Genomic DNA, 26,715 nt, shown 5'->3' with positions numbered 1-26,715 from the left:
GCTAGTCAAGTTTCAGGGAGAGGATGAGACACTAACCCAAATTTTTAATGTGAGCTGGATGATGATCTCGATAATGTGTGTACGGAAACGTTTAAAAGACGAAGTTTTGTGTTGTTATGTTCGTCATAAGTTAGGTAGCAAAGAGGAAATCACCGAACAATTAGAGGTTCCTTGGAAGCTTCATGAACTAGTTTTGAAGTTAGCGCATGATGAGCAAGAACATTTGGGAGTAAATAAAACTTTCAGGTGTATCAGTAGGGCGTATTTTTGGCCTAAAATCAGAGGTGAAGTGAAGAGATATGCTTTAAGCTGTTATGAATGCCAAATTGCGGAAAACCAAATCAAGTAATTCCCAGAGCTCCGTTGTGTAATATTCCTTCAGTAGATGAACCTTTTGAGAATATAGTTATCGATATGGTTGGACCATTGCCTAGAAGTAAGGGAGGGAGTATATATCTATTAACCCTTAAACACCGAGCCGGTATTTCCAAAAGTGTCCCGTATGCCAGCGGCATTTGCGAGTGAGCGCTGAAGCAGAAAAGTTTTTTTTTTTTAAATCACAGCACGCTTAATTTTCAAGATTAAGAGTTCATTTTTGGCTCCTTTTTTTGTCATTGCCTGAAGTTTAGTATGCAACCATCCAAAATGAAAATAAATATCATTATCATATATAAATATTGGAATTTACGACAGCACACAAAAAAAAAAATTCATATATAATTGTATACAAATCACGATGTGAGCAAAACGGTAAAAGCTAATGAGTTGATTATTTTTTTGTTGTATTGTACACTAAATTGCAATGATTTTGGTATATAACAAATTGTAAAACGATCAAAGCAACACAGAGAAAATATTATCACAATATGATGCATGAATTCGTAATGTGCGAACGTAAAAAAAAACGGTTTTCAAAAATTCACCATAAATTGAATTATTGTGCTAGAGACTTCCCATTTGTTGCAAAATGAAGGTAATTGATTGAATATTACTAGACTGTGAGTGTGGTAGCTTAAAATTGTAGTTTTTTACCATTTCGGTCGAGTTAAAGTTGACCGAAGGTTGAATTTTTTCTATTTATTGTTATTTATATGAAAATATTTCAAAACTGGTAAAAGCTACAACCATGGGTTGTTTTTCACTGTATTCTACACGAAATTGTGCACATTTTCATATATAAAACTTAATGTAATGGCTAATTCAAAATGGTGCAAACATTACGACAATCAGACAAAAAAATTTATGATTTTTTCAGAAGAATTACCGCGTGGATGTAAGGAAAAAGTTTTTTTCATAAATTCACCATAAATCAAAATATTGTGCTAGAGACTTCCACTGTTGCAAAATAAAGGTAAATGATTGAATATTACTAGAATGTAATAGTTTTAGCTTACAATTTCATTTTTTTACCATTTTGGTCGAGTCAATGTTGACCGAAGGTTGAAATTTTGGCACTTATCGTAATTTTATGAAAATATTTCAAAACTGATAAAAGCTACAACCATGGGTTGTTTTTTGTTGTATTTTACATGAGATTGCGCACATTTTCATATATAAAACTTTATTTAATGGCTAATATAAAATTGTGCAAACATTACGACAATCAGACGAAAAAATGTCTTATTTTTTCGGCAGTTACTGCAAGGACGTAGGAAAAAGTTTTTTTCTAAAATTCAATATAAATCGAAATATTGTGCTAGAGACTTCCAATTTGTTGCAAAATGAAGGTAAATGATTGACTATTACTAGAATGTAACATTTTTAGCTTACAATTGCAGTTTTCTACCATTTCAGTCAGTCAAAGTTGACCAAAGGTTGAAATTTTGGCACATTGTTTATTTATATGAAAATATTTCAAAACAGATAAAATCTACAACCATGGGTTGTTTTAAGTTGTATTCTACATGAAATTGTGCACATTTCCATATATAAAACTTTATGTAACGGCTAATATAAAACTGTGCAAACATTACGACAATCGGACGAAAAAATGTGATTTTTTCGGAAGAGTTACCACACGGACGTAAGGAAAAAGTTTTTTTTCATAAATTCACAATAAATCAAAATATTGTGCTAGAGACTTCCAATTTGTTGTAAAATGAAGGTGAATGATTGAATATTACTAGAATATAAGAGTTTTAGCTTACAATTGCGTTTTTCGACCATTTCAGTAGAGTCAAAGTTGACCGAAGGTTGAAATTTTGGCACATCGTTATTTATATCAAAATATTTCAAAACTGATAAAAGCTACAACCATGAGTTGTTTTTCTTTGTATTCTACATGATATTGCGCACATTTTAATATATAAAACTCTATGTAACGGCTAATATAAAATGGCGCAAAAATTATGTCAAAGTGACGAAATAATTTCTGTGATGTGTCGCTGATGCTTTTTAGTGCAAGGAGAAAGAAATTCGCGCTTGCGCGCATGGCTAGCGATTGTAAACAAAACAACAGCTTGATCTGTGAACTCCCAGCTTCCCTCAAGGTGGGTGATTCAAAAGTTTTCGCCAAGTAGTCCTATAACTATTTTTCCACAAATTAAAAAAAAAATTTCTTTGCGTCGACGTTTCGTACGTCAATTCGGCACCCAACAGATAATTTTCGTCAATGTTTAATATGCCTAATACGCCCAATTGGCGTTCAAGGGTTAACAATCATTGATAGACTAACTCGCTATCCAGAGGCAATACCCATAAGAAGGTGTAACGCAAGGACCATAGTTAAACGCTTGTTAGATTATTTTTCTAAGTTTGGTCTACCTTGTACTATACAGTGATAATGGCAGTAATTTTGCATCCAAATATTTCAGGGACAGAATGAAAGAGTTAGGTAATAAACTCATAACTTCCACACCTCATCACCCTGAATCACAAGGCATTGTGGAGCGGTTTCACCAAACGTTGAAGAGTTGTTTACGAAAATTGTGTAATAACTTTGAACATGACTAGGAAGAAAAGTTACCTTTTGTTTTGTTAGCTTTACGGTTAGCACTGAATGACACTACAGGATTTAGTCCTTTGGAAATGTTAAAATGTAATTTAATGTTTAAAGAAGGTAGAGAAGACTACATAACTAATCTAGAGTATTATAAAAACAATTTAAGAGATGCTTGGCAAATAGTGAAGGCAAACAATTGTGGAAGTTAAGGGGAAACTAAAAGGAATAATGATCTTCAAGTGAAAGAGAAAAGTTTCTGTGTGAGAGATAAAGTTTTAGTTTTAGTCCAGAAAGAAGGTCCCTCTTTATCTTATAGGTTTGAAGGTCCTTTTTCAATTTTAGAAAAGAGGGGAAATCTAAATTATTTAATCGATATGGGTAAGCATAGAGCAAAGTGGCTGCATGTAAACTTGCTCAAGAATTATAACGAACACCCTGGCCGTTGCCACCACCTGTGCCTGTAGTAACGGTGTCTCAAAAAGAAATTAGTTTTGAGGAAAACTCCAAAGTGCTTAAGAATTTCGAAGTTTAATCCGAGTTTAGAAAGGGAAAAATTAAGGGGAAAGGATAATGTTATGGCTGATAGCCTCTCTAGAGATTTTTCGGAATGCGTAGCCTGATGACCGCTTTCTATTTTTGCACTGTTGGGTGAATGAATGGAGAAGTGTGCTTGTTTAACCGACTTTATGCAGAATTGTTCCCCTGCCGTTTGATTCTTTTTTCTTTAAAAAAAATAAAATCAGTTGATTTCATTTTTTTTTTCTTTTGTAGGAACATGTCATGGTAATTGCTCTATAGAGAAGAGACATATATTAAAAAAAAGGAAAATTTATCTTCTTCGAGTAGGTCTGCAGCAAGGAGGCATTCCCGCACGTGTTGGAGGCTTCTGTTCTCATGATTGTTCGAGAATTTCGAAGTTTAATCCGAGTTTAGAAAGGGAAAAATTAAGGGGAAAGGATAATGTTATGGCTGATAGCCTCTCTAGAGATTTTTCGGAATGCGTAGCCTGATGACCGTTTTCTATTTTTGCACGGTTGGGTGAATGAATGGAGAAGTATGCTTGTTTAACCGACTTTATACAGAATTGTTCCCCTGCCGTTTGATTCTTTTTTCTTTAAAAAAAATAAAATCAGTTGATTTCATTTTTTTTCTTTTGTAGGAACGTGTCATGGTAATTGCTCTATAGCGAAGAGACATATATTACAAAAAAGGAAAATGTATCTTCTTCGAGTAGGTCTGCAGCAAGGAGGCATTCCCGCACGTGTTGGAGGCTTCTGTTCTCATGATTGTTCGAGAATCCTCAGGTGTGCTGTGGAACTCCAGCACGGCCGTCGTTAGAAACGCCGTGTATTATGATGTAATATTTCAACTAGATCCTTCTAAAAAGTTCCTGTCAAGGGACGAGGATGTTCCCTGGTTAAGCTCCACCCTTTTCAACCCCGCCCCAAGATCAACATACTACAGTAGTACCTCAGGATACGAAATTAATCCGTTCCGAGGCGGCCTTCGTAATCTGATTTTTTCGTATCTTGAACCACATTTTACATGCAAATTGCCTAATTTGTTCCAAGCCCTACAAAAACACCCCAGTTAATTATTTCCAGGCTTACAACACATGTTCTAGGGTTACGACGCCCAGGCAAAATATTGTAAGGCAGTCCCCGGGTTACGACGGTCTCGGCTTACGACGTTTCGAGGTTACGACGCATGTTCTAGGGTTACGCCGCCTACAACGTTCATCTGGCAGATGAAATATGACACCAAAAATGCAAAATAATCAGTATTTGAAGGTTTTTTTGATGAAAAATGCCATAAGAATGCAGTTTACATAGTTTTCAATACACCCAAAGCATTAAAAGTAAGGTTTTCTTAGGATTTTTTACGATGTTCCCGCTTACGACGATTTTCGGCTTACGACGCGTCTCAAGAACAGAACCCCCGTCGTAACCAGGGGACTGCCTGTACATACTTGAGTAATATTCAACTGCATGTGATGTTCAACCCCATTTTTACTGCATATATTAGGACTTTAGCATATGTCCCTTAGCAATAAGCCTAGCCTATGTTAGCAGTTGCTACTGTAGCCTAGTCTATGATTCTGACATCTAAACCTAAGAAGCTAAAAGCTTAGAATATGCCAATAAAATGTATAAATAATCAGTATGTACTCATTACAAATAATTATTAACTAATCATTAACTATAATCATTAACTATAATACACAAACAAACAAAAAGAAAGCTTCCAACCTTTTGTTTACATTCACCACTATGAGTAGAGAACTATCGCCAAGCAACCACTTTTACAGTACAGTACGTAATCATAACTTTTCATTATCTCTCTTCAGCTACTGAAACACCAAACAGTATAATAACCATTCACTTCTATTCTTTATTCTATCTTTAGCTAATGTTTTTATTAACCCTTAAACGCCGAGCCAGTATTTCCGAAAGTGTCTCCCGTATGCTGGCTGCGTTCGCGAGTGAGCGACGAAGCGGAAAAAAAGTTTTTTTCAAAATATCACAGCACACTTAATTTTCAAGATTAAGAGTTCATTTTTGGCTCCTTTTTTGTCATTACCTGAAGTTTAATATGCAACCATCAGAAATGAAAAAAAATATCATTATCATATATAAATATTGGAATATATGACAGCACAAAAAAAAAATCATATAAAATTGTATACAAATCGTGCTGTGAGCAAATCGGTAAAAGCTAATGAGTTAATTATTTTTTTTGTTATATTGTACACTAAATTGCAATGATTTTGGTATATACCAAATTGTAAAATGATTAAAGCAACACAGAGAAAATATTATCACAATATGATGCATGAATTCGTTAAGCGCGGACATAAAAAAAAAGCAGTTTTCAAAAATTCACCATAAATCGAAATATTGTGCTAGAGACTTTCCGTCTGTTGCAAAATAAAGATAATTGATTGAATATTACTAGACTGTAAGTGCTGTAGCTTACAATTGCAGTTTTCGACCATTTCGGTCGAGTTAAAGTTGACCAATGGTTGAATTTTTTCTATTTATCGTTATTTATATGAAAATATTTCAAAATAGATAAAAGCTACAACCATGGGTTGTTTATAATTGTATTCTACATGAAATTGCGCAGATTTTCATATATAAAACTTTATGTAACAGCTAATTTAAAATGGTGCAAACATTACGACAATCGGACGAAAAAATTTGATTTTTTTGGAAGAGTTACCGCTCGGACGTAAGGAAAAAGTTTTTTTCATAAATTCAACATAAATCGATATATTGTGCTAGAGACTTCCAATTTGTTGCAAAATAAGGGCAAATGATTGAGTATTACTAGAATTTATAGTTTTAGCTTACAATTGATTTTTTACGGAATAGTTACCGCGCGGACTTGAGGAAAATGTTTTTTTTTCATAAATTCACCATAATAGAAATATTGTGCTAGAGACTTCCAATTTGTTGCAAAATAAAGGCAAATGATTGAATATTACAAGAATGTAAGATTTTTAGCTTACAATTGTGTTTTTCGACCATTTCGGTCGAGTTAAAGTTGACCGAAGGTTGATATTTTGGCACATCATTATTTATATGAAAATATTTCAGAACTGATAAAAGCTAAAACCATGGGTTGTTTTTAATTGTATTCTACATGAAATTGCGCACATTTTCATATATATAAAACTTTATTTAACGGCTAATATAAAATTGTGCAAACATTACGACAATTGGACGAAAAAATTTATGATTTTTTCGGCATCGGCAGTTACCGCGCGGACATAGGAAAGTTTTTTTTCTAAAATTCACCATAAATCAAAATATTGTGCTAGGAACTTCCAATTTGTTGCAAAATGAAGGTAAATGATTGAGTATTACTAGAGTGTAAGAGTTTTAACTTACAATTGCAGTTTTCAACCATTTCGGTGGAGTAAAAGTTGACCGAAGGTTGAAATTTTGAAACTTATTGTTATTTATATGAAAATATTTCAAAACTGATAAAAGCTACAACCATGGGTTGTTTTAGCTGTATTCTACATGAAATTGCGCACATTTCCATATATAAAACTTTGTGTAACGGCTAATATGAAACTGTGCAAACATTACGACAATCGGATGAAAAAATGTATGATTTTTTCAGAAGAGTTGACGCGCGGACGTAAAGAAAAAGTTTTTTTCGAAATATTGTGCTAGAGACTTCCAATTTGTTGTAAAATGAAGGTGAATGATTGAATATTACTATAATATAAGAGTTTTAGCTTACAATTGCGTTTTTCGACCATTTCGGTCAAGTCAAATATTTCAAAACTGATAAAAGCTACAACCATGAGTTGTTTTTAATTGTATTCTACATGAAATTGCACACATTTTCATATATAAAACTCTATGTAACGGCTAATATAAAATGGTGCAAAAATTAAGTCAAAGTGACAAAATAATTTCTGAGATGTGTCGCTGATGCTTTTTAGTGCGAGACGAAGGAAATTCGCGCTTGCGCGTCTGGGTAACGATTGTAAACAAAACAACAGCTTGATCCGTGAACTCCCAGCATCCCCCAAGGTGCGTGATTCAAAAGTTTTCGCCTGGTAGGCCTATAACTATTTTTCCGCAAATTTAAAAAAAAAAACTTTTTTGTCGACGGTTTGTATGTCGGTTCAGCACCAGACAGACAATTTTTGTCGTCGTTTAATACGTCCAATCGGCGTTAAAGGGTTAAATGTATTGCATGAATAAGATTTCAATTTACAGCATCCTTTTACCAATAGAATACATATAGCACGATGGGGTAGATGCTGACCAATAGGAGAGCAGGATCTTACGGCGGTGACTACCATCAGGAACCAATGGGAGAGCGGGTGAGTCTACTCAGTTGGCGGCACGCGAGTTTTAAAATTGTTCTCAGTGGTCCAGGTGAATCTCGGGACTTTACAGTTACACCCTTTCGCAACCTGAATTATTTTCGTATGCAGAGGCAAAAAAATCTTCGTATTTGCTTTTGTAACTTGAATTTTTCGTAAGTTGGGACTTTCGTATGTCGAGGTTCCACTGTATATAATATATATATGACCCTGAGGACGTAGAAAAATCAGATCAGAGATAAGAGGAAAAGGAAGAGACGAAGGATAAGAGAGGAAGAGGATGCATGAGCGAGAGTGGGAACGGATACAAAGTTGTCCATAGTCAGAGAGAGAGAGAGAGAGAGAGAGAGAGAGAGAGAGAGAGAGAGAGAGAGAGAGAGAGAGAGATTCCGACGTTGAGTAACCCCTTCAGAGAAGAAACGTCCTACAAGTGGTTTTGAGGAGTGACCCGCCCTTCAAGCTTCAAGACTAAGGCATTCCTTCCTGCAATACGAAGATAAGAAGCCATCTGAAGTTTCTACTGACCCCTTCTGCGAAGCCCTCGCTTCGAACGGTTTTCAAAAGCTGCAAAACTGGTCAGCACGTATTTCATTACTGCACTGTTTCCCCTTTTTTACATATTGTCAGATTTAATTTTATTAAGTAAATAGGAAAACCATTCTGCATTTATTTTTTGTTAATAAGCTTGTAAATAAACTTCTGTTCTGTTTGAGTTACTTTCTATATTCGTATCCCGAGTTTCAATTATTGGTGTTGAATCCTTTTTGTTTATTATAATAAAGAACCTGAGTGGATCTCTGTCCGTAACACACCCCTGGTCTAGGCTGACGACTTAGTCCCATAATGGGATGTTTAGTAGAAGTTTATCACTTAACTTAACATAAGGTACTACCTAGTCCTGGATTATTTAGATAATGTTAAGTATGCATACAGGCTATATATAGGGAAAAAATCTTTAGCCTGTTTATCAAATCCTATGGTGCTTGGTGTAAAAACTAGGCTGTTGCCTAGTACCTTAAATGGATGTGTGTTAAAATGTTTTCACCTAAGTTTAGGTTACTACCTAGGTTATAGGCTACAAACAATATACACTACATATTCTAAATTATTCTCACTAAATCTGTTAGGCTATCATCTCATCTAGGTTACAGCCTAAGTTAAGGTAGACCTCTTTATCTGAAAAGATTATCTAAAAATTGTGAAACATTTAATTAGCTAAAACTTCTAGATAGAACGACAAATTCTTCAAATTTTGCTCTCTTCACAAATAGCAGACAAGAGACCAGATAATAAACACTTGTTCCACATTTTAATTTTTAATTGAAGCTAAAAATAAGCACTTAACTTTCAAATTTAGATGTTTCCATGATCCTGATGAAAAAATTTAGGATTGAAACAATCTTCAGTGAGGAGCACTGGCTTGATGTATATGCTCTACATTGACTAGAAAAGGTAACTGTTCCATTGTCTTTTAACTAGCTGAGTCATAAACAAGATGGCCCAATAGTCACTTCTTCATCCAGATTTTTACATGGGAAAAACTGTGTTTAGCCTCTCTGAAGATAAGAGAAAATGGCCTCTCCCCTTCAAATTCATTATACTCTTATCACATGTCATAGTGTTTATCATTATGACACAATACCCAGGTACAAGACCAGGCTCAAAGATATTTCTTTGATTTTAGTCTAGTCACCATGGAGAGCGCTGGCACACCATGGAGGGGTAACTCCTTGATGAAACAAGAGACTACACTATAAAAAAAAAACAATCAAACTAATCACATTTACAGTACAGAGACTCTCAACAATCATTTCTTTAAGAACTGTGGTGCTCAAATTAATCAAAATGTCTTCAAGATCAGGGGTAAACTTACCACTTTCTTTACATAATATAAAGAGGAAATTTGCAGCAAGATGTTTAAGATCATGCAGTGGGGATGTCATTAGAGAGCAGAGTTTATTACGGATGGTGTTCCCCTCCTCAGGTCTTTTGGAAACATCACGTAAGGGCGGCAGAACTCGTAAGCGGACAAACTTCCGAATGATTCTATTAGCTTGTGTCATTTCTACCATTAGCGTCAAAATTGGCATCAACGTTTTATCAGATGACACACCAGGCTACAAAGACAAATTCATATATAGTAACAATATCAACATGTAATAGGTAAAAATGAACTGTAAACTTGAGACTATAAAATATCTTCACAGATAAAATTTCACAAAATTCTATTCTGTATCTTAATATCATATTTACTTTTTCTCACCACTTACGTCAAAATTAAAGTCTATTTCAAAATGAAGAGAGCTCATATTACTTTTACATGATAATCCATTTAATAATACCATAACTGGAAAAATAATTCATAACTTGTAGAGAAGAGAGAATAGGACAGCTACAAGATATAATCTGGCCTAGAAGATAATTACAATAAAATCTGGACTTACACTACTAAAAAGGATTCTCAATTCTAGTAAAAACAAAAAAAAATCCCAAGAAATAAAATCTAGTCACCAAGTACTAATCAGAAATTTAATGAACATTTAACAGTTGTGTCATGAGCAGCATTAATATGCAAAGAAAAAAAAACTAACTCGAGTGTACCACAAAAGATAAAGTAAAATACAATCCAAATATACACATTCAATGCATAAAATGGTACATTAAATAAAAATGGACAAAATAAATAAACATCCCTAACAGAAGCCATATTACTTGTGTGAATGGGCTAGCTGATGTTTATAGAGGTAACATTACTAAAAACCTAAAATAAGCTCTACTGCTACCTTTAGTAATTCTAGACCAGCTTTCTTACTTCAAGTTTCCATCACTATTGCTCAAGAATAACAAAGAAGACAGTCAAAAAATTAATCTGATTTCCATTTCTGTCTGCACACTAACAGGTTACTGTTCAAGCTCTAACTGACATCAAACTACAAAATAGCACTGTACCTCAGATAGCAATTAGAGGGGAAATTAATTTTCTGACATCCAAGTGACAATTTTAGATTCAAGAAAAGATTTTCAGTAAGAGAAATGACATTTTTATAATAAATTAAAGTTTTATATATATATATATCTATATATAATATATATATATATATATATTATATATATCTATATCTATATATATATATATATATATATATATATATATATATATCATAACAATACTACCAAGTAATTACATACCTAAGTTTCTAACTCAAGCAACAGCTAAAAATTGGAATTCATGGTAGTGCTTCTTTTGTTTTTTGTGTAAGAAACAATGCCCCGCCCACTTTCAGGAAAGGTTGGGTCCAACACAGCTGAATAGCCCAATTTCTTTATGCCCTACACTCATATAGAATGGTGGTGGGATGAATGGGCATACTGAAAATCCCTACATTTTACAGTTAATATTCAAGGACAAGGATGAAGAATTTAGCACTTATGGAAGTGCTTTATTGTGCCCTTACCTGTTAGCCCTTAAACACCGACTGGACGTATTGTATGTCGACTAAAATTGTCTATCGGGTCCCAAGTAGACGTACGGTACGTTAACAACAAAAAGCTTTTTTAAATATTCACAGAAAAATAGTTATAGACCTAGTTTGCAAAAGATTTTAAATCACACGCCTTGAGGGATGCTGGGAGTTCACGGATCATGCTGTTCGTTTTGTTTACAAGCGTTATCCAGCCGCGCATCCAAGAATTTCTTTCTTCTCGCACTACAAAGCATCAGCGACGCATCGTCGGAGAGCGATTTCTTGACGCATTCGTGTTTTTCAGAACTTTTGCGAGTGACTCTGCTGAAACCCTTACATTCTAGTAACATTCATTTTGCAACAAACGGGAAGTCTCTGGCAAAATATTTCAATTTATGGTGAATTTTTTAAAAAACCTTTCCCTTCCCTCCGTGCGCGATAACTCTGCTGAACATCTGAGAATTTCTTCAGTCACCTTGTCATAATTTTTGCACCATTTTCTATTAGGCCTTACATAAAGTGTTATACAAGAAAATGTGTGCAATTTCATGAAGAATAAAACAAAAAATAACTCAAGGTTGTAGCTTTTATCAGTTTTGAAATACTTTCATAAAAATCACAAGTGCCAAAATTTAACCCTGCGGTCAACTTTGACTTGACCGAAATGGTTGAAAAATGCAATTGTAAGCTAAAACTCTTACATTCTAGTAACATTCAATCATTTACCTTCATTTTGCAACAAACAAGAAGTCTCTAGCACAATATTTCGATTTATGGTGAATTTTTGAAAACAACTTAACAAACAAGAAGTCTCTAGCACAATATTTCGATTTATGGTGAATTTTTGAAAACAACTTTTTTTTACGTCTGCGCGTTACGAATTCATGCATCATTTTGTGATAACATTTTCTCTGTGTTGCTTTGATCATTTTACAATTTGTTATATACCAAAATCATCCCAATTTAGTGTACAATACAACGAAAAAAATAACACATTAGCTTTAACCGTTTTGCTCACAGCGTGATTTGTGTACAATTATATATGAAATTTTTTTTTGTGCTGTCATATTTTCCAATACATATTTATATATGATAATGATTTTTTTTTCATTTCTGATGGTTGCATACTAAACTTCGGGCAATTACAAAAAAAAAAGGAGCCAAAATGAACTCTTACTCTTGAAAAATAAGCGTGCTGTGATTTTTTGAAAAAAAATTTTCCGCTTTGGTGCTAACTCCCGAACGCCGCCAGCATACGGCAGACACTTTTGTAAACAGAGGCTCGGCGTTTAAAGGTTAAAAGAGCTGCTGCAGGAAGATACAGGCAGTCCCCAGTTATCAGTGGCCTCTGTTAATGACAAGTCGGCAATTTATGACGATTTATGGCGCCGAGTTCTGGTTATCTATGGAGCAAATAATAGAGTTATGGCACCATAACATACATAACAGAAACTCCATCAACCAGTTATCAGCACCATCAACCGATTATCAGTGCCATTAACCAGTTATCGGCAACCGGAACCCCTGCCGATAACAGGGGACTGCCTATACTGCCTCAGGTCGGTGCTTATCTTAACAGTACTGGCATGGCTGTATGGCCATTGGGCGCCTCTACTTAGCAAGGCTATGTAGCAAAGGCGTATTCTGAATGCTACAATGCGCATACAGGTTATGGAGCTCAAGGAGTTATCCATTGGCTCCAAAACATAAAACCATAAAGGAGTGCCCTTGCCCTGGGCACAGTACAATAAAAACAACAAACAATCAGACAAATTTTGTCACCTAAACTAATTAAAAACCAATACAGGCAGTCCCCGGTTATCAGTGGACTCAGTTAATGGAGCTCGTTTAGTGCCATAAAATCAGCAATTTATGGTGCCCTAACACTCTGAGATCTGGTTATCGGCGCCAAATAAGAGTTATGGCACCATAACATACGTGACAAAGACGCCATTAACCAGATATTGGGGCCATAAGCACCATAAATCCCCATGTTTTGGTTAATGGTGATTTTCGCTTATCAGCACCCTGCTGAGACCAGAAACCCGCTGATAACCAGGGTCTGCCTGTGTCAATCTGACATAAAATGACAGACTGACGGGTACTCCAGGTACTTCATACCTTCCACTCCACAATAGGAGCATAACTCCTATATTTCCTCCCCTAACACTCTGCCAGTCACTGACAGATGACTGAGAGTACTGCAACTATCAAAAATAGTTTCCACTTACTTTAAATAGTGAGATGCAAACACTGATCTCCACTTCCAAAATGTAGCTTGTATAATTGCCGATCACACAGGGCACCAGAGGTTACTTGAGGGACCTCTCATAATCTCAGTTCTATTAAGGGGGCCGGCCGGCTAATGCCATTTTTTAAAGACAAGACTTTGATATTCATACCACTTAATAAGGTGACTTGTGACATCTCCAAACCGCATGTGATTTTTGCCTCTGACCTTTGGTTTTGTGACGCCAGGGTGATTTATCCCGAAAATAACCATTTTTTAAATTCTATCTCCTCCCTTGATATTTAATATGAAGACCTGGGATTACTACCATATATAGACCTGATGTAGACCTCCAATCGAATGAGGAGTTTTTTTTTCTAAAGTCATTTTTTTGCTAGATATGAATTTTTCATTATGGTAAAAAAATAAACCCTATAAATCACGAGAAAAAAATTTATAAAAAAAGACGAAACAAAAATTGAGAAAAAGGGCTTGATTTGATTGTTCTATAATGTCTTTCTGAGTTATATACCAAATTCCAATGTTATAACTTTAAAACTAAGTGAGAAGATAGATTTTGAAGGTCAATAAGTACAGTTTTGAGATACGGGCGTTCAAAGTTTTCCTTCGTATTTTAATAAAGACAATGTTAATAAATAATGATTATTATGAATGTATATTTCTTTTTTGTGTATTAATAAATCAAAACTATTTTATTTATCATAATTTAATCATAAATGATTATCCCTTTGCTCATATATCGTAGCCTGGGGCACTGCATCAGGCAAGACGGGACACTCCTTCCTACACAACTCTCTCTCTCTCTCCTTCACTAACTCGGCTTATTACAGCGAATTTTCTTCTTCTGTATGTTAACGAGAAGTTTTACTTGTATTTTCATCTTTGGCATGATGAAATTCTTGCCGAAACAAAGATAAACAAACGTAAATGCAAGAGAATGTCAGAGGTGAACTCGAAGGTGTACTCTCTTTTTACAAAGACAATTTAATAAATCATGATTATTATGAATTTTATATTCCTTTTTGGGTATTAATAAACCAAAACTATGTTATTTACCATAAATGAAGATCGCTTTGCTCAAAGATTGTAGCCTGGGGCACAGTGTGACGTGTGCGTCAGGCAAGACGGGGGCGTTGCTTACTACGCAATCCTCCCCCTCTCTCTTCACTTACAACGTTCCGAGTTAAGGCGCTTTTCAATTATATTCATTAGAAATTATTTCCAGGGTTACGACGCATGTTCCAGGGTTACGACGCCTACAACATTGATCTGGCACAAGATATATGATGCTAATAATGTAAAATAAAGAATATTTCAAGGTTTTTGGGATGAAAAATGCAATACGACTGCAGTTTACATAGTTTTCAATGCACCCAAAGCATTAAGAGTAAGGTTTTCTTAGGATTTTTGACAATGTTCCGGCTTACGACGATTTTCGGGTTACAACGCTTCTCAAGAACGGAACCCCCGTCGTAACCCAGGGACTGCCTGTACTCTAATATCGAGTATATTATGATATTCTGTAATCATATTAGAGCGATTTTTCTTTGTCTGTATGTTAGCGAGATGTTTTCCTTTGTCTTTTCCTCATTGGGATGGTGAAATTCTTGCCGAAACATAAACATACGTAAAAGCAAGCGAATGTCAGAGGTGAAACTCGGAACGTGTAGACTACCTGAGGTTTGTGCTCGCACTGAATCATGGTTGGGATTTTGTAGTGGGAGATTTCTATTGGCATTTGGCTCGTGGTAGTGGTCTCACTCGCCTAGTGTTCATACCGACACCCTCCTGGAGGGTGAGCGAGTCAGTTATACTGACCTTTTTCTTTATTTTATTTATTCTCTGGTATGTGTTAGTACATTTACCCTAGAAATAATAGATTAAAGGATATTTCGCTGGCGACACGAGCCAATCGCCCAGAAATAGATTTTTCCTAACGTCAAAATCCCTTTTTCGGGTTACAACGCTTCTCAAGAACGGAACCCCCGTCGTAACCCAGGGACTGCCTGTACTCTAATATCGAGTATATTATGATATTCTGTAATCATATTAGAGCGATTTTTCTTTGTCTGTATGTTAGCGAGATGTTTTCCTTTGTCTTTTCCTCATTGGGATGGTGAAATTCTTGCCGAAACATAAACATACGTAAAAGCAAGCGAATGTCAGAGGTGAAACTCGGAACGTGTAGACTACCTGAGGTTTGTGCTCGCACTGAATCATGGTTGAATTTGGTAGTTGACTGACTGACTCCCTTCTGCGACTCAGAATCTCTACAGATCCCATTTCTCACAATTTCTTTGACAATAATTATCAAAATTTATAACAGAAGAAATATTGCATTTTCTTGTACGGATCAATGTTTTAGGGTTATTGAGTTACGTTTACTAATTACCCTGTAACTACGGAAGTAAGAGGAATTTTGACGAAATATTTCATTTTGACGAAATATTTCGAATACATATTCTCAATTGCCATATGAAACTCAATGAATTTTTTCATGACTTTGCATTTTTTGCCCTATACCCCCATTTATAAGGGTTCCGGCCGGCCTCCTTAAGGTAATACCTTAAAGCCAGCACAGGGCAAAGGGATCTCTCCTCTTCTTCCGGTCAAAGTATTTCTCTAAAGTTTTGATGATGAAGGAATGGAGCCAGGGCTTAAGAGGAGTCTCAATTTTGGCTAGAAAGCATGTAGTAAATAAACATACAGTGAAGCCCCGTATTCATAGGATATGTGTACAAGGCCTGCCCCCGAATAGCTAGAATCCGCAAATACTCAGAAACTCCCTAAAATTGCTTATATCTGCCTATCTTGAAAGTTCAAATACCAAACGTATACTTAAGAGTATCATCCTACAACAAATGTACCTTAAATTATTATTCTATTACTGTGTTAATCTTTGCAACATTATTATTAATATAATTTTAGTCATCTTAAACATTTTACCATTAGAAAATTATACGTAGAGAGAGAGAGAGAGAGAGAGAGAGAGAGAGAGAGAGAGAGAGAGAGAGAGAGAGAGAGAGAGAGAGAGAGAGAATTATTATTTCATTATTTAATTAATGTTATTTAATCATATTAAACTTAATATTAATATTTGAAAATTAGTAAATAATTTTTGTAACAACAAATGTATTTAGTCATGAAAATAACATAAAAATATACACTAATTAGTGAATAATTTTCCTCGAAAAAGTCCACAAAGTGCTGAATATTTCCTGAATAACTTATAGAAAGGTTCCACACAAAATTCCACAAATAGGTGAGTCTGTGAATCTTGAGAACGTGAATACAGGGGGTTTACTTTACTGCATCCCCTTAAAGCACGGTTTACACGCTACGACAAATTGTAGCGATTTATTGTAATGAAAAGGTTGTTACAATTTGTCGTTACGTGTAAACAGGAGATCGTAGCGATTTATTGGAGTTGGAATTGGATTGAGTGGTTGGTCCCAGCAGGCTCAAATCTATATGCATCATAACAACAAGTTTGAACGTGTAAACAAGGTTCCAAGATATCGTTACAATCTAGCTCATTTTCAGATTGACTGCTGAAGTGTGAAGTCCTGGTGCACAAGAGCTAATTCGAAATATAAACTTAATACACAGTGATGGCGAATTCTAAGCCAACTCCTCATGAGTTCTTAAGCGAATTCATTGAACTTTATCAGAGTTTTTTCCGTGTTTGTGGAAGATAAAGTCCCACGAATACTCTTTATTTTTTTGACAAGTGTTTCTTTCAGCTAAAGGATCAAACTTTGTATTTCTTCACTAGTTCTGCATAGGCCAGGTCCTTTTTGTTCCTATCAGAGTGTTTCCGCCTCTTGTTTCTTCCATGACGGTCAAGTAAAGACTAAAAATATTGGATTAAAAATCGTTGCATGTAAACGCTCTTTCAATCATCCAATAGATCGTTACTATCTCAGTGTTCAACAAATCGCTACAATTTATCGTAGCGTGTAAACTGTGCTTAAGTAAAGCCAACATTCTATCGATGGCATGCAATTCCCTTATCCTCTTTGCTGTTGCAAATGCAACCAGAAAGTGTCTTCATAGTTAAATCTCTGAAAGGAATTGTCTTTAGGGGTTCAAAAGACGTGCAGGATAACCACTTGAGGACCACATCCAAGTTTCAAGCCACTGAAGATGTGATATTTTTGCAATACTTGTCTCAACCATTTCTCATGTCTTTGAATCAAAATCACTATCCAGACATACATGTCACTCACTAGCCGTGGAAACTAACGACTTAATTGTAACATCACAACAAGAAGGTACAGATAACAAACCAAATGCAACTCGCACTAAATAACCAAATCCCATATTCATGTAATGGCAAACAGTATCCAAACAAAATCAGGAAAGTCAATATCAAGAAGTCACAATAAAGTCTAATCTATTTAAAATAGCAAGAACGCTACCAAAAAATAATCAAGTACGTCATCGAATGAAGACACTAAGGTACTATCCGGTAATCAATTCCACAAGAAAGCTGCTAAGGACAGCTGAATGTTCAGTTGTTGACCGGCAGAAACAAATTGAACTATTCTGCTCTGTTGTTATGGAGGAGTGATAATGGTAGTTTATATTTGACAACGTCTCCAAGGGTTACGTGAGAGAGAGAGAGAGAGAGAGAGAGAGAGAGAGAGAGAGAGAGAGAGAGAGAGAGAGAGAGAGAGAGATTGGTGGAGCAATAAATGGGAGTGGTTTTAATGGCGTCGTAAGCATGTGTCTCTTGTGGTGCTTGCCATGTATATCAGTGGCAAGCGTCGGTTACGAGCGTCGGGAGAAGTGAGGGTGTCTGTGAGGAGAGCCGGTGCTGCTTAGTCAGTTTTTGGGAGCATTATTATTGATGCTCAGCTATCTTGTGTCTTTTGCAGCTATTGTGTTGTGCCTGTTTTGTTCAATTTGTTGTACTTGTGAGTATGTTGTGCTGTAGATGAGTTGTTGGAGTTATGATGTGTTGAGTGTTGTTGTTGTGGTTCCTTGGTGTTGTAGGCGGTGTTGATTTGTCGTGTTATTGGTTTTTGGTGGTGTTAGTGATTGTTGTGCAGTGGTTTTTTGTTGTATAGTTATTGAATTGTTGTGTGGTTGTTGTCCATGTTCGGCTGTTTTGTGTATTGTGTTACGAAAGCTAGCCTAGCCTAGCCTAGCTATATATCTAGCATACAGCGACACAGTTCCTCACCCTGAGTCTGAGGTGAGTACATGTGTTTGTGGTTTGAGAGTTTTTTGTTTTTAACCAGTGTAATTCTGCCACATTGTACCCATCCTTCCCCGAAAGTGGGCAGGGCATTGTCTCCTACACAAAAACAAAAGAAGAACTACCACGAATTTCAATTTTTAGCTGCTATGTGGGTTAGGAATTTAGCTATGTAATTACTTGGTAAGTTACTTATACAAAAGCTCTTACTCAACCTGCAAAGCTTATTCTACAAAATCTTAAAGCAATAGTCCAAGTATGAATTCCTTCATAGGAACAATGCTTGGCTCTCAACTCAAATACTGAAGATTCCTTGTGAAGCATACCCCATTAAATATTCTCAATGTAACATTCTGTTGTTCTTTGCTATAAAAATTATAAGTGGAGATTTGAAAAAAAAAAAAAAAAAAAAAAAAAAAAGATGAACAGTGCAAAATGACAAAATGTTAAAATGTTTACAGAATCGGTACAATCAAAACCATGCAGTAAGTTGGAAATATCCCAATAAGAATGACACTAACTATAGGTAGTGACAGAAGCTTATTATACAATGAAATTATGGTAGAAACTGCAGGAATGCAAATGTGAAAGGTAACAGAAGAACCACAGATGTATAAACAAAAACAAAATAAGAGAAACAGTTATATGGATGAAATACCAGTGAAAAGTGACCCGATAAAAGGATACAGCACTGGAGGGTGTCACCTGATCCAGAAAAGTAAAAAGGAAAGGGAAGGCTTTAAAAAAACCTGGTGCTAAGGTTAAACAAAGAACAAGATACCTTTTTCTGTCCTCCTAATAAAAATGGTAGGATCTTGAGGTATTATACTTGAGCAAACGGAAGGAGATACATAGTGCTTTTGGTCTTGGTTTTAAAGATGAAGAAAACAACCTAAATAATGTTTATGACAACAAATCAATAAAAATGTGAGACACAAACACAGTTATTTGGTTATAAGGGAAAGTTAGAATATAATGAGACAATACTCATGCCAACTCCCAATGACCAGATGGATACAAGTCTGGCCTGACAAGGAGGTTTAAAATCAAGAAGAAATAATTCCATATGCAAAAAGATGTGTAAAAGTAAAATATCTGAAAAACAAAAGTAAGAGTGAAGGCAACCCCCCCCCCAAAAAAAAAAAAATCAGAAAACCAGAAAAAACTCAGAAAGTGTAAAGATATATAAACACAGTGCTAACACAAAAACATACTTACAGTACTAGGAGTTGACTGATGCCAGTACCAAATCCAAAAGAAGTTCAAGATTAGAAATGCAAAACAAAAATAGCTCGGGAGTAAAGGGAAGCTTTAAAGCTCCCACATAAAATGTAGTTGCTGCACAATCACAAAAAAGGAAGAATATTAAACTGAAGTTTTGGAAAGTCAAGATTGCTAGAACTTGTAAAATTTGACATTTAGACAGTTAGCCAAAGATCAGAAGACTGACTGAAGAAAATTCTGTTCACAAAAAGAAGGAAACACTTTCTAACACCTAAATTCTTGTAAGAAAAGTTTTCCAGGAGTTATATAATACAGCTGAGTAACTATTTCACATATGATAGCAACCTAAAATTCCTGAAGGTCACATATACTATTTTATATAGACACTGATTTTGTAATATACAATTTCCACTTTACCAACCTTTGGAACAGCCTTAGAGGAGTTAAGAACTTTAATTCAATAGTTTTGTTGATTGAACAATTTCATAATAGTAATATAATAATATTAATAATAATAATAGTAGTAGTAATAGTACACTTTAACATTAGGAAACTAAGATATACACCAAAACTACTGTATTACCAATGCAAAAAGCAGATACGTGTTCTAAGAGGAAATCAAAGCCAGGTAAGTAAAATACAATTAACTTGCAACTTTGATACCTTGTAAGTTTTCCATGTCAAAAACTGGTTTTCTGGCTAAAAAGAAACGTGCTTGAGTGAGACCTCTCAACTATTTTTTACTTATTTTCCATTAAAAGCAAAAAAAAAAAAAGAAAAAAGAAAAAATGTATCTGCAGTAGCAGCATTTTTAATCTTTCTACCAAAGGGTAGGAAATGTAATGAATTCTCATATTCTACTATTATACACACAAATCCAAATGGATTTCAAAACGTTTTCCTAGACCTGTACTAACAATGCAGGATACAGTACCCAGATATTTCTAAATAAAAAAAATCAGTCTGTGTTAATGCACCAATAAACAATCTGTGTTTACTCCAAAATCTATAAAAATCTTGTGTAATTATGGTAACACAGACAAAACACCAATTCTTACTGTCTGACCAATTTCATAATTGACTTTAGATCACCATGTTACAAATGTCTTATATTTAGGCAACATGCTTCAGAAGTGCAATGTCAAATTAAGAGGTACAGCACAATATAGATTACTCCTTTTCAGACAGATTATCCTGAACCTATTTTTGTTTTTACTAGTCTCTAAGTACATGCTGATTTTCAAGTGTCTTTTAAGATATTCCAAAAGATATTAACTGAAATAAAAAAAATTGTTTTTATAAAATTCTAGCATTTCAAATTGAATTTTCTATTCATTCTCACCTATAATTATTAAATTCTAGCTTTTCGAATTTAATTTTCTATTTACTCTCAACTATAATGATAAGAACCATATGCAATGTTCAAAATGTTCTAAAGTTCTTGGCATTACTTCTGTTAAATATCTCTCTTTACTTCAGATATTACATACTAAGGAAATAATGTCTCCTTAACTGTAATTAATTGGCTACTTATGAGGCATTCTTAATATTTTGAAACAAAAGTTGTGACCAATCCTATAACATTTTAATGTTTAATATATATCTGAATGATTCATGCTTTTTTTTTTTACAAAAAAGGGAGGGGAGGGGGAGAAATTAATGTAACTTTTATATTTTGTACACTTTTGTAAATAAAGTTTTAAGTTTTAACCTTTTTGCCAGAGACATTACAAAGATTTAATAATAATTGTGAGCCACAGTTACTTAAGGATAATGAGAGAAATTTCTTCATACTTACAGCTTTCAACCTAGAGTCCAGAAAATCTAATAACTTCAAAATAACTGTCATATCTTTGCCATCATATTCACAGCTACGCTCATCAAGAGCCTGATTTTCACTGACTTCTGTGAAGCAAGCTGCTTCAACCAGAGCTGTTGCTCCAGCAACTGGCTGCGTCGTGACAACAGGTGGGGGTGGTGGCAAACCATGCTCTGAGTTGGCTTGGGGCATGTCAGACAACAGTTCCTCGTACATATTGGGTGGCATGACAAGTAGTAAATTCACGGTGTTACTGTAAGAATTTGGGACAAGTAGAAAACATACTTAGACAGATGCTAACAATTTGATATGAATGGACTTAGGAATATCCATGAGCCAAAGCTGTAATATTAGGGATACAGGCAGTCCCTGGGTTACACCAGACTTGGCTTCCATTGTTCTGAAATTATGCTGCTTCATATATATTCATCAAAAATTATTTCCAAGTTACAAGTTCCAGGTTTACGACACCAGTCCGACAGAAGAGTGGAATTTTAATTACTCCAAAATGGCAGAACAGTGAAAATTTTGAGGTATTTTTATGGAAAACTCAATCAAAATGCAGTTATGTCATTTTCAAGACACCCCAAGGATTAAAAGTAAGGTTTCCTTACGATCTTCGACGAAGTCCCGGGTTACACCATTTTTTGGCTTACACCACGGCAACAGAACAGAACCCCCTGTCGTAAACCGGGACTGCCTGTAAGCAAATAGCTACAGCAATATAACTTCTTAATTCTATTCATAAGGACATAAGACGTTTTGATACCATTACTAACAGGTATCTTATAATAATAATTAGAAATGGAAGATTGAAATCAAATAAGAAATAAGAGTTTTGTACAAACTGCTATAAGAATACAAAGGAAATTAAATAAAAGTCGCACCTGTGAAGTGTATCTGTCTTTTCTGGGCATCGTGTAGTGGCCAAGAGGAGAGAGCGAAGGATGCTTATAAGGCGAAGACAGTGGCTGTCCTCTTCTTCATCCGGGCTGTTTTTGTCAATGTGTAAAACCAAGTTATATAAAACCTTCAGGACTTCATTCACCAACTCAGCTTGTTCATCCTAAAAATGAAAGTTTGATCCACATGACTACAGGTGACCAACTAGCATTTTGCATGCTGTACAACCAGTGATATACAGCTAGTTGTCAACTTACGACCTATGCGAGTTACGACTGATCGACTTTACGACCACCCACAACTAAAACGACTGGGAAGCGACTTGAGCAAGAAAGAATGGTGTCCAGCTGAACGTGCGACAGTTTTTCCCCAGTTCCCATCTCTCCACACACGCATTTTACTGTTATTTTCACGCCAATATAAGTAACGTAACTAACGGTAAAGCTCTTACTATGATGAAATCAAGGTGAAAATACTGAACGGAATCACGTACTATTTTTACACAATAAACATGCCCACAATGCAATCTGTTAACGAAAAAAATAATTTAGTTCATGAGACGTATTGAATACATATTTCGACTTAAAAACATGTCGTATAATGACAAATTAATTTGTCTCATTTAAATAAAGTTTCTAGATATCTTATATTAACTAGAAGCAGAGCAATTCGCTCCAAATTGAGTTAAATAAAGCTAAATAAATCATAAACACGGCGAAATAAACAAGTATTCGCCATCAGCTGATTTCGAAACCAAAACATTAACTGCTTTGTTAGTATTTTTAATAACATGAGAATACATACAATATTATTGGATACAATAATGTACAACTTTTTAAAAGATTCATGGAAAAGTTGCATGTTCATTGTATTTCTAATTCATAAATATATGTAGCCGTCTGCAGCCTGACATCGTAATATAGAATACATCCCTAAAAAATGAAGCCTTTAGGTAATTCCACATACAAATAGCCTAGTTTCTGACTTAGCCTACTACTAGCTACGTTCTGACACTGCTTTTTATAATTTTATTACTCATATATTCTAACTTCACCATTTTATAACTTTATATGGTATAAATTTCTTTAAAATAGTGTACTTTAACACATTTAGTCTACATTCCTGAGTTAGCCTACCCAATCGTATGTCTAAATACAGTACTAAACTTCTCAGAATCTGCACTTTATTATCGGTGACTTTCATATCTGAAATTTCGTAGCTTCATAATTATCACTATTAGTTTCTTAGTTGATTTTTATTATAGAGGATAATGAGATGAACAAAATAATGAATGAATTTTGGCGATAACTGCATTTGAATGTTGCCGTCGCCGTCAAACCGTGAACAAAGCACAGCGGCGCCATCTATTGAAGAAAATGAACAGTAAACTATTCGCTAACGAAATAAAGATTTTATAGCATGGATAAATATTAATGCTTACACTTCTTGCCTCTAGCATCATATAATCTCATGGGTGGCATATCAAATAGGTAAATACACAGTAACATAAAAGACATTACCAAAATGGTCTCTCAAGCACATACGAGTAAGGAATTTGTGCTTGACAAAATTTAATGTCTCATTGTTTTGATTAACAGTTAAAAGTTTGGCTTGGTTGAGCATTCTCAAGTGGAATATTTAAAAATATATATTTATTCTTCCAAGATTAATATCAAAAACATATTTGGCTTTGTATTTTTACATTACTAACAAAATGTGGCGGCGGAACGATCAAATGGCTGCTGATTTAAAAACAAGCCGAACCATAGGAGTTTCCAGACCATAGAATACTGGTTTTAAGATACTCAACTGTATTAATAAATTTCTAAATTATATCATATATGTAGTATACAGTATCCTGTAGGCTGGGTTACTGTATTCGTATATATACGATATATGTACCATGAAAACATCATAATCGTATACGCAAGGCTAACTTGTTAAAGGCTATTCAATTTCTCTTTGTACTGAATTATCATAAGCCAATGTGTACTGAACCTAGAGAATTAGCTGAAATTAATAATCAATATGCTATATATGTATGTAGTAATGCTGTGTAGTGTAGGCTAGGGTACCCTATATGTAAAGATGGTACTGATTACCCTAGTGTAGGCTAGGCTAGTATAATATTCTTAAGGTAAATTAACATGGGCCGACTTATGTCCAAATCGATTTACGACTGGTTAGTCGGAACCAATTACGGTCGTAATTCATCAACTATCTTCAATACATTTTGACTAGAAAAAGAGTATTTTTTCATACACACTTATTCCTAAATGATATACTTGAGACATTATAAAAGAACTTAAATCACCATCTTCAACTTACATTGAAAATCACTGGAGCTGGAGCATAGCCATTTACAAGTTGGAGTTCACTTTCTTCTTGTGATGTTTTCAAAGAAAGATCCAACACCTCTATCAAGTAAGTAAGTCCATGATACTCACTTCGCAACCGAGGTCTGCCAATAAGATTGACACCATTATTCCCACAGGCATACAAAGAGTTCTACCAGACATATCATAGTAAAAGTATAAAAAGATATGAGATATTGAACATCTTGCTGTTCTGTATACTTTCAGCTCTATGCAAATTATGAACGTGAATTAATGCATGAACACAAAAGATAGAGGCCCCCTGTTTAAATATTCTGAAATGAATAAGATTTAACAACAAACTGATCTACATCCACGAATCTTACATGAGATCTTAAATTGATTGTACAATAAAGTACCCGAGTCACATTTCAAGAATAGAGTGCCCCAAAGTATTTTTCTAGAACACAGGGGAAAATAAAATATAAATCCAACTGAAAAGAAAAGATGAATTACACATAACTTTTATGTAAAAAATTCTTATGATAAAGCATGGGGAAAAAATGTATCTCAACAATATTAATGTTCAGTACAGATCACTTTTGCCAATGGTATGAACATGTGTAGATGAGTCACCATCTATATCAGTGGTTCTCAACCTTTATATGACTACGCCCCCTCTAAGAGTCGGTCCTTCCTTCCACGCCCCCTTTGCATATGAGTAAAATTCCTTCCCAGACTAGAAAAAAAAAAGAGAAAAAGAAGGGGTTTCGAAGGATAGGGAGGGAGGTCAATAACTACAAAACGCTATCAGCCCAACGAGCCTAACTACAGTAATAGACTCTAGGAAAGTAACGTTTATAAAGCGATACTTTTGCATTTTTTCATAAACCTCTGAATATTAGTTCCTCACTCATTAAGAGAATAACGAATATAATTAGAAAATTTTTGTATTCATTTTTCCCCAGGGCTCGCACCTCCCCTGGAAATTGCTGACGCCACCCTAGGGGGGCGCGCCCCCCAAGTTGAGAAGCACTGATCTACATCATACCTTATTTGCCATACTTCAGTGGCATTAAGGGTTCCAAAGTCCCTCAGATCCCCAGGAGCTTTATTTTCTAACTTTTCTCTTACATAAAATTTACAAAGACTTTTTTCCATCTAGCTGTCCTGCTTCTTTAACATACTTCAAAATTGACCCATCCATGTTAAGTTAAGTATATATCTTAAGTTTTACCAGACTACTGAGCTGATTAACAGCTCTCCTAGAGCTAGCCCGAAGGATTAGATATATTTTATGTGGCTAGGAACCAATTACTCACCTAGCAACGGGACCTACAGCTTATTGTGGGATCCGAACCCAATTATATCAAGAAATGAATTTCTATCATCAAAAATAAATTTCTCTGATTCCGCATTAGCCCCGCCGAGAATCGAACTTCAGACCACCGGATTGGTAGCCGAGCGCAAAAACCACTCGTCCATAAGGAACTGACCCAGCCATGAGAACAAAGATCTTGCATGAGCCCTTCAAGAGTACTAACATAAAAAATGGGCAGACATTTTATTTTCCTTATAAAAAGGTTTAGTGTTCCATATCAAACTACTGCATATTTTACAATGCAAAATTTACTAAAAGAACATAATGGGCCTGCATTTTCCTTTTGCTGGAAATACAACAAATATTTACATTTTCTCAGGATTCTAGATTCACTTGAATGGGAGAAGCACTCCAAAAATGGCTGA

The 26,715-nt window shown here is 35.0% G+C and overlaps 1 protein-coding gene across 2 annotated transcripts in view; it reads right to left on the bottom strand.

The window, feature by feature from the left end:
- LOC135216093 (synembryn-A-like) overlaps nucleotides 1–26,715 on the bottom strand; it is a 108,359-nt gene that overhangs the window by 33,067 nt on the left and 48,577 nt on the right. The window contains exons 5-9 of one of the 2 annotated variants that reach the window (XM_064251116.1): nucleotides 24,983–25,115; nucleotides 22,639–22,817; nucleotides 21,731–22,004; nucleotides 20,596–20,631; nucleotides 9,664–9,907 (exon numbers count right to left, since the gene is read on the bottom strand). In XM_064251116.1, the coding sequence (XP_064107186.1) occupies nucleotides 9,664–9,907; nucleotides 20,596–20,631; nucleotides 21,731–22,004; nucleotides 22,639–22,817; nucleotides 24,983–25,115 (866 nt within the window). The remainder of the gene's footprint in view (nucleotides 1–9,663; nucleotides 9,908–20,595; nucleotides 20,632–21,730; nucleotides 22,005–22,638; nucleotides 22,818–24,982; nucleotides 25,116–26,715) is intronic. The other variant, XM_064251124.1, reaches the window with a different exon arrangement.

The sequence above is a fragment of the Macrobrachium nipponense genome, chromosome 19 (assembly GCF_015104395.2).
Source record: "Macrobrachium nipponense isolate FS-2020 chromosome 19, ASM1510439v2, whole genome shotgun sequence".
Taxonomy (NCBI): Eukaryota; Metazoa; Arthropoda; class Malacostraca; order Decapoda; family Palaemonidae; genus Macrobrachium; species Macrobrachium nipponense.
The sequence above is the reverse complement of the archived record's forward strand: the minus strand, read 5'-3'. Positions and strand labels throughout refer to the sequence as shown.